This window comes from Sinocyclocheilus rhinocerous, unplaced genomic scaffold (assembly GCF_001515625.1).
Source record: "Sinocyclocheilus rhinocerous isolate Xijiao unplaced genomic scaffold, SAMN03320098_v1.1 scaffold6760, whole genome shotgun sequence".
Classification (NCBI taxonomy): domain Eukaryota; kingdom Metazoa; phylum Chordata; class Actinopteri; order Cypriniformes; family Cyprinidae; genus Sinocyclocheilus; species Sinocyclocheilus rhinocerous.
The window spans coordinates 5,549-16,256 of record NW_015628371.1 but is presented as its reverse complement, the minus strand read 5'-3'; the positions used below and the strand labels follow the sequence as shown (position 1 = coordinate 16,256).

General features: G+C 38.2%; 2 protein-coding genes across 3 annotated transcripts in view; both read right to left on the bottom strand.

The window, feature by feature from the left end:
- Positions 1 to 229: 229 nt before the first annotated feature.
- On the bottom strand, positions 230 to 1,909 carry LOC107737785 (dickkopf-related protein 1-like). Of its 2 annotated transcripts, none has more exons than XM_016549405.1 (4): positions 1,651 to 1,909; positions 1,420 to 1,561; positions 1,167 to 1,307; positions 230 to 806 (listed from the first exon to the last, which is right to left on the bottom strand). In XM_016549405.1, exons 1-4 carry the CDS (start codon positions 1,852 to 1,854, stop codon positions 559 to 561), a joined length of 735 nt encoding a protein of 244 aa, XP_016404891.1. In that variant the 5' UTR covers positions 1,855 to 1,909; the 3' UTR covers positions 230 to 558. The 2 variants fall into 2 exon arrangements, with proteins under 2 accessions (XP_016404891.1, XP_016404890.1); XM_016549404.1 differs by having other exon boundaries at positions 231 to 806; positions 1,420 to 1,564.
- A 2,701-nt stretch (positions 1,910 to 4,610) lies between these two features.
- LOC107737784 (cGMP-dependent protein kinase 1-like) overlaps positions 4,611 to 10,708 on the bottom strand; it is a 10,759-nt gene continuing 4,661 nt past the window's right edge. The window contains exons 2-9 of the mRNA XM_016549403.1: positions 8,371 to 8,510; positions 8,175 to 8,264; positions 7,937 to 8,078; positions 7,503 to 7,666; positions 7,266 to 7,388; positions 6,965 to 7,027; positions 6,593 to 6,659; positions 4,611 to 5,657 (exon numbers count right to left, since the gene is read on the bottom strand). Coding sequence (XP_016404889.1) covers positions 5,559 to 5,657; positions 6,593 to 6,659; positions 6,965 to 7,027; positions 7,266 to 7,388; positions 7,503 to 7,666; positions 7,937 to 8,078; positions 8,175 to 8,264; positions 8,371 to 8,510 — 888 coding nt within the window. The 3' untranslated portion in view covers positions 4,611 to 5,558. The remainder of the gene's footprint in view (positions 5,658 to 6,592; positions 6,660 to 6,964; positions 7,028 to 7,265; positions 7,389 to 7,502; positions 7,667 to 7,936; positions 8,079 to 8,174; positions 8,265 to 8,370; positions 8,511 to 10,708) is intronic.

Below are 10,708 nucleotides of genomic sequence, written 5' to 3'. Positions count from 1 at the left end.
TACTATTTTTAGTAGTGGAAAGGTCTCTTGTGGCTTATTAGACATAGACACACCTTAGTAAGTACCTTAATTAAACTTCTAGACGTGAATGCATTCCTGCCCTCAGCTCTGACCACGCCTGACTTAGCGTAAGAAACTTAAGATACAACTTAATGCAAGCATGATTTAAGACATTGTATACTTTATATCATCTTTATTTAGAATAAAATAGACATTTAAATCAGCTCTATATGACTGTAAAACCAGATGTATACACATTTAAGATGAAAGACTAGCAAAAGACTGATGCACCTTCTTTCAGGGTTGACAAAAATATCTGAATTAAGTGCCAACTGCCTTATATAATTTACAGTATAATACAGTAATTTACTGCAAGATTTAAGTTCCGTTGAGAAACAATTATATCTACTCTGCAATGCTGACACAAGAAAATGAAGGAAAAACAGAGTATCCCATTCCAAGTCCTGCTTCCCCTCAATCGCTCGTCGTCATCTCTGATCAAGTCTGTTTTTTTGCTTCTCTGGGAGCTTTGTGAAAGAAAATTCCTTGAATATTCATTCAGTGTCTCTGGCAAGTGTGCAGACTCCGTGATGACTTGCTGCCGTCTCTTTGCGTTCTGCAGGACAGACCTTCTGCACAATCGCAACGCTGGAATATCTCCAAGCCATGGGTGCCTTTCCTCTTGTGCTTGGTGCAGACCTGGCCTTCTTTTAGGACGGGCTTGCAGATTTTGGACCAAAAGTGACGGGCGCAGCAGAGTCCCTCTGCACAATCTGATGATCTCAGGCAGTTCTCTCCCTCTAGACCTTTAAAAACAAAACAACACTCATGAATACCATGCACAACTTACATTTTCTGAAGTCTGAGAGACCATTTTAATAGATCAAAATAGCTTTCACATTGAAGACTGAGTTGATCTTAAATCCTAGTCTTATAAACAAATTTTTCATTGCATTGCTAACATTCTCCAGTGGTCCTTACACTCAACCAAAGTTACTATATTTAATACCAGTCACATTCCTGAAAAGTGCATACCTTGTGATGCAACAAAGGATTAAAAGCTTCAAAAAATACCCACAAACTGAGCTGCAGCTAGGTCAAAATAACATGGAATAATTTGAAGCTATTCTACTCGTATATCATTGGTTATATTAATCATTGTTTACCTTTTAGCATTTGGTTTTGTGGGGAACCTTGAGTTGCAACTTTTGGTGGCACCACAACAGTTGAGTTTTCTTGGGAGATGGACACAAACTCTTCCATTCCAATCTGGTGGATCATGTCAGGATCATTTGGAAGGCAAACTCCTAATAGGAAGAGGCATTTTAAGTTAAGTGTTAGTCAACACTGTCTGTTATTTGTTTAAGCTATATAACGCTGAAATGGCTGTACTCTAGCATATCAGAACTGTGATCTTACCGTTGCTGCAGTGGTTGCCAGGGCAGCACATCGCATCCCGGATGCAGCGCTTCCTGCGCTTCTTGCACTGGAGACAGACACCGCGAGACAGGAAGCAGAACTCGTCGCCACCGCATTCCTCATCACTCTCGCAGATTAAAGGCTGCTGGAGTTTAGAAATACACTATTAGTCTAACGACCACAAAGTGAAAGCAGCTGTCTGAGATAACATGTGCTCGTTTATGTTCTTACCTGCGGTGTATCGATGGCGAAGTTCAGGCTGCCGCTGTCCGCAGGTGACTCCTCCGGACTCGGGCTGACCGGGTGACCGGGACTCGCCGCACCTGAACCGACCTTAATAGCGTTGGAGTTGAGCACCACAGAACCGGTGGATGCCGCTTTGATGCAGCCCACGAGAATGAGGCATGCGGTAGAGAACATGGCAATGTGCAGCATTGTCAGGTCTGGTATTCCTTGGAGGATGGAGGATGTATTCCCGAGGTGAGCGGAGCTCTTCTGTGGTTCCTCATGAGCTCAAGACGCTTCATTTATACGCGCGCGGGGTTGTTTGCGCTCCCGCCCCTCGCTGAGAGTAACAAAGGGCTGGATGAAATTTCAAAGCGTTGTGTCAAAGGCTGTCTGTCTATTGGTATGTTTGTATGCACGTTTTCATGAGCTGCCATCAAACAGCCACCACAGTAATATTGCTTATTGGATGGGGAAATCAGCTGTGTTACGTGACTTTTGAACAAGTTTTTTTTATTCAACTTCACAAGGATAAAAGTGCCCCTAGTTGAAGAAACGCCCATATATATATATATATATATATATATATATAGCCAACAAAAATATTCAACTTTAATGCTAAAGCTGCAAAGTTACAGTCTTCACAGATAGTTCAACCAAGAAAACCGAGAAACATTTTTTACAAACACTGACTGGTTAACATGAATCAATATATATATATATATTTTTTTTTTTTTGGAACTTTGGAACTGGAATATAATAATAATAATAATAATAATAATAATACAATTGTATTATTTGTATATTTTATTGTAATAGTCATATTGCTTTTTATTGTTGAAGTCTGATTATTTCGTTATTTTTGTTTCAAAAACAAATGAATATAAAATAATTAAAATCACTTCTGGATGTCAGTCACTGGACATTTAAACATGAATATACAGATATTTATTTTTCATAGCTTCACTTTTTTTTTCTCACAGTGATTTTGTATATTCCGTGTTAGAAATGTAGTAAAGATTTAGCAGAAGTTGAGTCACAACCGTGATAGGGGCCCTTTGAAATGCGTTTGATTAAACAAGTGCATAAGATCAAAGTGAATATGCAAATAAGAAGAAGTGAGAAGTTTACCGAATAAATTATCATTCAGTCTGTGCTTTTAAACAAATAGTGAGTGATTAGCAATCTGAGATAAGAATGTGACGCTCTTAGTTGACGTGGTTCATTGATCTGTCTGATTATAAAGATTTGAGCAGAGCAGAATCAAATAATTAGGGTATATAATCTCGCTTCTAAAATGTTAATATTATCCACATTCATTGAGAAACCCATGTGTTCATATGTAGCCCATCTTTATCAAAAGATAGCGTACATTTTGTTTGTCTATTGAATAGATGACTAACAGATTTGAGACAGTTAATTTACAGTCGCTATATAATTCAATTTTAAAAGACTGCTCTTAAATTGTAACATTAAATGAATACTAATTGTATCATATGACATTTCGGTGGACATAAACTGCGCGAATGATTTAACAATTTCAAAGTGTCTCTCTTCCCAATACTCCGGGATAACTCCCAAATCAATGCCTTTGAAGTTGTTGACAGGGGTCACTTCTAATAGACGGCCACAGGACAAACGCTCAATACACTTCATTAAACGCGAATTGGCAGGGTTCATCCCCATCCCTTTGTCTATTGGCTTTGTTTTAATTGTACATCCAAAGCCTACAGTGGTGTAAAATGAAGCGTGTGTAAAGGAGCCTTTGATGAGCTCAGATCAAACAGGACTGAAGCCCGTGTCTTAATCAGACTTCCACAGCGATGGCATTTTCGCAAACAGTCCATTTGCTCGGCTTTTAGCGGCTTTTTGTAGACATTGTACTCAGCAAATCCATTTAGTGGGATGCCAGGTAATCCTGTTTTAAGATTCCTGATGACAGCTTATTCAGGTCAGGGCTCCTGAGTGACTAGGGCTAGGCTATTATTCACTACAGCAATGCAATTCCGTGGTAAAAAAAATAAAAAAAATAATAATAATAAAATACTGGCGGCAACAGCAAAATGATAAATGACACCGGTGTTCAATATAGGTAGCTTTAATAATAATAATTAACAAAATAGGTAATATGGGTAATTAGCCTAACTATCCCTGTTGAAGGTTGCCAAGTAGTGTCCTTTTTTTGCAACTTGTTGCATTGATATTATACAAGGTTACAGGTGTGTGCCTTTATCAGTTTGTTGCAATGGCTTTGAAAAGTGATGGAAGTTCTGTTCTGCGATTCGGTTCTTTTGAACATGAACAAAGAACCAGTTCAAAACATCGAGTTAGTAGTTATTTTACGATGTGAGGTAATTACCTCATTACTTGGCATCCTGATGTGGCAGGCATGCATGTTCTAGCATGTTCCAATACTGTGTAGGGACATGTTAGTTATTAAGATTTATTATTATTATTATTATTATTATGTTTTATTATCAAGGTTAATGTGCCCTAGTTCATTTCGTTGCAGCCTACAGGTTATGAAAACTGTAGTAACATATTATGGTTTGCATTTAGCCTTTTATAGCCTATTATTTACTAAAGTCCATTTAAACTTGACTGAAAAAGTGTAATACCAACTCATGTGCATAAACTGCAATGGTATGTTTCCATTATGTTTTACTTGTAACATTTGTAGCTTTTTACCTTAACTGTTCACACTTTTTTTATTATTACTGTCGGATCTTACATGTTCACGACGGTTCTGGGTTCACTAAGTCTTTCGGTTGATGACTGCTAACCGCTAGAACGAGTGATTCGTGGACGGTGGACGAAACATTCAGGGGTGCATTTCCCAAAAGCAATGGTCATTGGATCATTGGGAAACGCACCCCAGACAATTAATTGGGAAAAGCGTCGACTCAAACGATTCGTTGACGAATCGGACATTGCTAGTTTAGCTCAGTCGGAACCCGTTTTGTATATATATATATATATATAAACATTTACCCCTGGTCCTACAATAAATAAGATTACATAATTGGTTTTCCAGCACAGCACTTTGTGTTCAAGCTATTATAGACTACAGGCAGTCTTCTCTTCATTGTTTAAATGAGTCGAGTCATGAATATGATTGGTGAAAATGACAGGAGAAAATATTCAGAAAGTATGTCTCGTATCAGTAATAGAGCTGATTATGTAACCTCATAAACACAATTCCGATCTTACCCACATTTTATAAGGGATGCGGCGACTTGACTGCCCTTCCTCTGGGGAAGTACAGTGTGTATTTTAATAAAAAGCCTGCCCTCTAGTGGAGCACAAACTGTATTGAGTCTAATTCATTATTTGATTGGATTCACATTGTCTTAAAAAAAATAAAAACTTGCAAGTTTCCCATAATACAAACTAAATGTATTCAGAAGCCTTTAAAAGAAAGAAAGAAAAAAAACCTTTTAAAGGGGATAGTCCACAAAAAAAATAGCAAAACCTGTTATCATTTGCTCACCCTTACGTCGTGGAAAAATTATCAATACTCAGTCCAGATCATAGTACTGTCTCTACTTATGATTCTGTTTTTAAGACCCAGACCTAAAACCTGAAACCACTACTTGTGCAATCAGTCAAACATAAAACAGCAGAGGAAAAAAAATTAAGGGCTCATTTTTAAGACATCGGCTCCAGCACGAGGTGGTCTGAGCCCATATCTGAGGCCGTGTTGGGAATATGGACTCCAGTCTTTCTGATTAGGACAGTTTTCGTGAGTCGTGGGGTGCGGCGGGGGACTGAGACGCCCCCAGTGGCACCGCAGGACAGAAGTGTGGGCGAAGGCAACTTGGTGTCACAGAGCTGGGCTAGACGTCATCCGTTCTCCTCTTCGCTGACGAACCACACGGGACACTCCAGGGCAGGGCATGTTACAAGTTTCAGTTTTAGAAATCAGTGTCCCAGCCGGAATTGTCATCTGGGGGAGGGTCTTCATTGTCCTCAGGAAAGCTATCAAAGTTACTGGTGTCAGTCGGGCTTGCAACCTAATAGGTGCGTGAACGGAGGAAATGGGATGTTAGACGGATAGATATTAAGCGCTAATGTAAATGCTGTAAACACAACTGTAAAGAAATCATAATGTGTGCCGGCACATTTATTCGCTATTCAATGTCTAAAATACCAACCAATATAAATTAGTATTTAATTCATACGTATTTCTTTCTAATCAATTAACTTTTATTTTATGGACCATTGTGGAAATAGGGTTGCACAATTAATCAAAATAAAACTGAAATTGCAATATGGCCTACTGCAATTATCAAATCGCAAAGGCTGTGATTTAATTTTTGAAAAAAGAAGAAATGAAGAGCCATAAATATTATTATTGTAATTTCACAGTTATACTGTACAAAATATATTATTTTTCTGAAATACTTACAAATATTTTATTTTAGAGTAAAATATAACAATAGTAATATTTATTATTTTAGCTCCAACTTGCCTCAACACACCTGCTGGTAAGTTTCTAGTATGCCTATAAGTGCTTGATTAGCTGGTTCAGGTGTGTTTAATTGGGGTTGGAGCTAAACTCTGCAGGACACCGGCCCTCCAGGACCGAGTTTGGGCACCCCTGGGTTAGAACATCACAGTTAATTTAAAACTTGAAATTTACATGTATTAAATGTGTATTAATGTGTCATATTGTACTTCAAGACTTTTTAAATGTACTCACCTGCATAGTTTTTTAATTAGATTGCATGCATTTTTGGTGATCTTCTTTGGAAATTCTATCATGTCGATTCCTCTTAAAATGATATTATATGTCTTCATACCCCGGACCCCACGGACCCCACATTTATCCAGCACTTAACTAACAATGTAATTATGTAAAATGTATTTGAAATGCAAATCTCTTAGTTTATCCTCCTTATATTCAAATTCGCACTTATGAATTAAATTGGAAATGTTTTATACTTACATTAGGAATAATTGGAGGTGTGAGAGTTCCTTTGCGCAGGCCTTCCCAGTTAAAGCCTTCAAACCATCTATGATGGAAAAAGAGAATTAATATCTGTCCCAGACAAACAGAATAGAAATGGTGGGTAGGGTAGGATTTTCAGTTATGTTAAATTTCAGTCTTTGGAATTAATAGATTTAAACAATTATACTTTGAACAGGAATGTTACCAAAATGGTAAACAAATCTTGACCCCATGCACAGCATAATAAGACTAGTTTTATAGGAATTCCTTGACCTTAAAGTTTTATTATAACATTTCAGCACTTTTCTAGACTTAAAAACCACAGTTTTTCCCCAAATCCCCAAAGAACAGGGATATTTCAATACTCACTTGTGCTTTTGGATATCTTTGACTCCATTTTTCAAGTTTCCTAGCCTCTCAGACGGATTGTCCCTGAGGGAAACAATATATTTCAATACAGATTTAATTTATAGTGCTGATATTCTGTCAAAAATGCTTTTGCTATATCTACATCCAACTAAGGTTTTTTTTTTAACCTTAAGGTATAAATGTGTGCTACAGGTTAGAACAGGGGTGCCCAAACTCGGTCCTGGAGGGCCGGTGTCCTTACATGTATTAAATGTGTATTAATGTGTCATATTGTACTTCAAGACTTTTTAAATGTACTCACCTGCATAGTTTTTTAATTAGATTGCCTGCATTTTTGGTGATCTTCTTTGGAAATTCTATCATGTCGATTCCTCTTAAAATGATATTATATGTCTTCATTGGATCCGGTCCTGAGAATGGTGGGCTGAACCAGAAATGCACATTAGATTTTATAAAACTAGGAGGAGTAATCCTAACACACAATCTGATAACATTTGAGCTTATCTTGTCAAACCCAATGAGAGAAAACACGTTTTACCTTCCAGTCAAGAGTTCATACATAAGAATTCCCAATGACCAGTAGTCTGCTGAGATGTCATGGCCTTTATTCAGTATGATCTCTGGGGCTACATACTCCGGCGTTCCACAGAATGTCCATGTTTTCTTCCCAAATCCAATCTTTTTAGCGAAGCCAAAGTCCACCTACAAGAGACAAAACTTCATATCAAAACTGCACCTTTGAGGCTTTGAGTCCATCATCTTTAGCTTTAAATATAATATTGTGTTCCAAATTCGGCAATAAAAAAGGGCATTTTGGGTAAATGGACCAAAAATATTGATAACGCATGAAGCACTACGGGGCGTATGTGCTTTAGATAGGAAGTCCCGCCCTTTGATACCAACTAACAACAAAATTCACCAGCCTCAGAATGTGTCATCTCATATTAAAAAGCACTTGAGATGTATACTCACAAGTTTGGCATATCCTCTGTGATCTAGAATGAGATTTTCTGGCTTTAAATCACGGTAAATTATTCCCTTGGAATGCAGGTAAGCGAAGGCTTCAACCACACAGGCTGTATAAAACCGTGTAGTAGAGTCTTCAAATGATCCTCTACGATAAAGAAAGAAAAACACTTCTGTTTTACTGGGTTTCCATCATTTAGCGTGATTAGCGTCAGCCATCATCACAAGAACAATTTGGCTATACCTGTCTCTAAGAATGGTCCAAAGCTCTCCTCCTAGACAGGCCTCCATCAACATGTACAGATATTTGCTGTCTTTGAAGGTCCTGTACAACCTGAAGGAACACAACCACACAATTTTGTCCCACAATATATGATTTCGCCTTCATAGTTTTTAGGATATGACCTCCAATGATGCTCTCAGGAGGTTTTAGCACCTACCTTACAATGAAGTCTGAGTGGGCCTCCTGCATGATCAGTTTCTCAGAGCGGATGTGTTCCTGTTGCCGCGTGTCCACGATGTGACGCTTCTTCAGAATCTTCATTGCAAACGTTTTGGTCTCTTCACTCTTGAGCTGCACCTGTGGACACCAAAGGCACGCAAAATATGAGCGCTGAAAAAGTGCTAATAAGCTAATTTTCGATGGAAACTAGCTGTAAAAACAAGTGCCAGTGCTCCTTATTATAGCACTTGAGTCATGGTCTATTCATGTGTTAAGGGTCCTCAAAATAGATCAAGTGAGCAGGAATTCTTCACATTGCGTCTCTGTGAAGGCACTTGCATGTTCATTTGATCCTGTAGCTATCTAGCAAACGGATAGCACTACAGGCATATCACAGCCCTGGCGAAAGGACACTTGTTTTTACTATGTTGCTGCAGTGCCAAAAATAGGCGAGTGGAAAGGGGAATCCTCTTCCCAGACAGCTGGGCTTTCCTTTACAACAATCCGCAATGCGGATCTCTGCCCTCCTGTCTACGTCAAAGTTTCCATCATCTTTCTTCAACATAAATGGTCCTGCAGAAAATGTCATACAATAATGATTTACATGGGAACATTTATTTATCTATCTATCTATCTATCTATCTAGTTATCTATCTATCTATCTATCTATCTATCTATCTATCTATCTACTTACTTAACCCTTTTAACTTTGTTGTGGAAAGTTACCCTGAATAGAGTTACAACATTCCCAGACCTGATCTATCCTTCAGCACAGTAGAACACATGAGAGCTGCTAAAATGTAGGGGTGGAACGATACATGCATTCGTACCGAACCGTCATGGTACAGACATCTCGGTTCGGTGCATGAGGCTTTACAACGAATACAGGCAATTCAACGCAGCAATGCAACGCTGTTTGATAACCGGCCGCCAGCAGAAGAACAGCGAATGCCATGAGTTGTGCACTTGAAAACAAAGTCCACTATACAGTGACCATGTGCCTATTCTGAATGCGTCTCTCACAGACTGACAAAGGAGTATACTTTAAAGGCTTGTGCACTCAACTGTTTGCGAAATGGAGCTTTGTGCTTGTGTATCCTACCTCTCTCATTCGGCACAAATACAAATATTCCATAATATTTCCATATTTGCGATGTAACGTATCTGAATGCTAAACTAATATTTATGATGTAAATTATAGGCTTTGTACTTCAGTCGCGTTCGGGTTCCAACGGTGACACAGAGGCGGGCGCACTGATGTTTGGTTCACTGTATTTTATTTTGATGAAGTACCAACTGTGCTGTCAAGTTAGCAATGCTGGAACTTATGTGTTTTGTGTGTGTGTGTGTGCGTGCGCGCCGGCGCGATCACTTCAACTGTTTCCTTATACCAGCAGAATCAACTTTAAACACTTATTGTCTTATTAATAATGCATCACTGTATAAAGGTCTGCTTTTATTTGTGTACACTCACAATGAAAACAAAACACTGTACTTTTGTAAAATAAAGAAAACAAATCGGATGTCGCTTTCCGCCATTTGAGTTTCCTTTCTGTGAACAAATTAAGCTTGTCACAAAAATGAACTGAAACTCAGCGTATATAGGCTACGTTACGTGTCGCACTGTTTTTTTTCTCTTGTTTATCTGTAAACTAAATCAAATATATTTCAAGAATGTATTCCTTGTATGTATATATGTACTGCAGATTTTATATATATAACAATGTAATAATATTTAGTATTTTCACATCTAGGTGGAAAAAATTGTAATTTGTACTACTGTCTGTTCAAAATAAATGAAAAGAAACTTTCTATAAAGCATAAAGCATAGTAGATTTGTTTTTTTTCCCTGTTGTACCGAAATCGTATCGAACCGTGACCCCGAACCAAGGTACGTACCAAACCGTGACATCTGTGTACCGTTCCACCCCTACTATCTATCTATCTATCTGTCTATCTATCATCTATCTAGCTATCTATCTGTCTGTCTATCTATCCATCTATCTATCTACCTGTCTGTCTGTCTGTGTCTGTCTGTCTATCTATCTATCTATCTATCTGTCTATCTATCATCTATCTAGCTATCTATCTGTCTGTCTATCTATCATCTATCTAGCTATCTATCTGTCTGTCTATCTATCATCTATCTAGCTATCTATCTGTCTGTCTATCTATCCATCTATCTATCTACCTGTCTGTCTGTCTGTGTCTGTCTGTCTATCTATCTATCTATCTATCTGTCTGTCTGTCTGTCTGTCTGTCTATCTACCTATCTGTCTGTCTGTCCATCTACCTATCTGTCTGTCTGTCCGTCTGTCCATCTACCTCTCGGTCTG

Coding starts and splice junctions, on each gene's coding strand:
- LOC107737785 (XM_016549404.1), bottom strand. CDS start 1,854: ATGCTGCACATTGCCATGTTCTCTACCGCATGCCTCATTCTCGTGGGC. Junction 1,565..1,650: donor TCGCCATCGATACACCGCAG/GTAAGAACATAA, acceptor TCTAAACTCCAG/CAGCCTTTAATCTGCGAGAG. Junction 807..1,166: donor ACAAAACCAAATGCTAAAAG/GTAAACAATGAT, acceptor TTGTTTTTAAAG/GTCTAGAGGGAGAGAACTGC.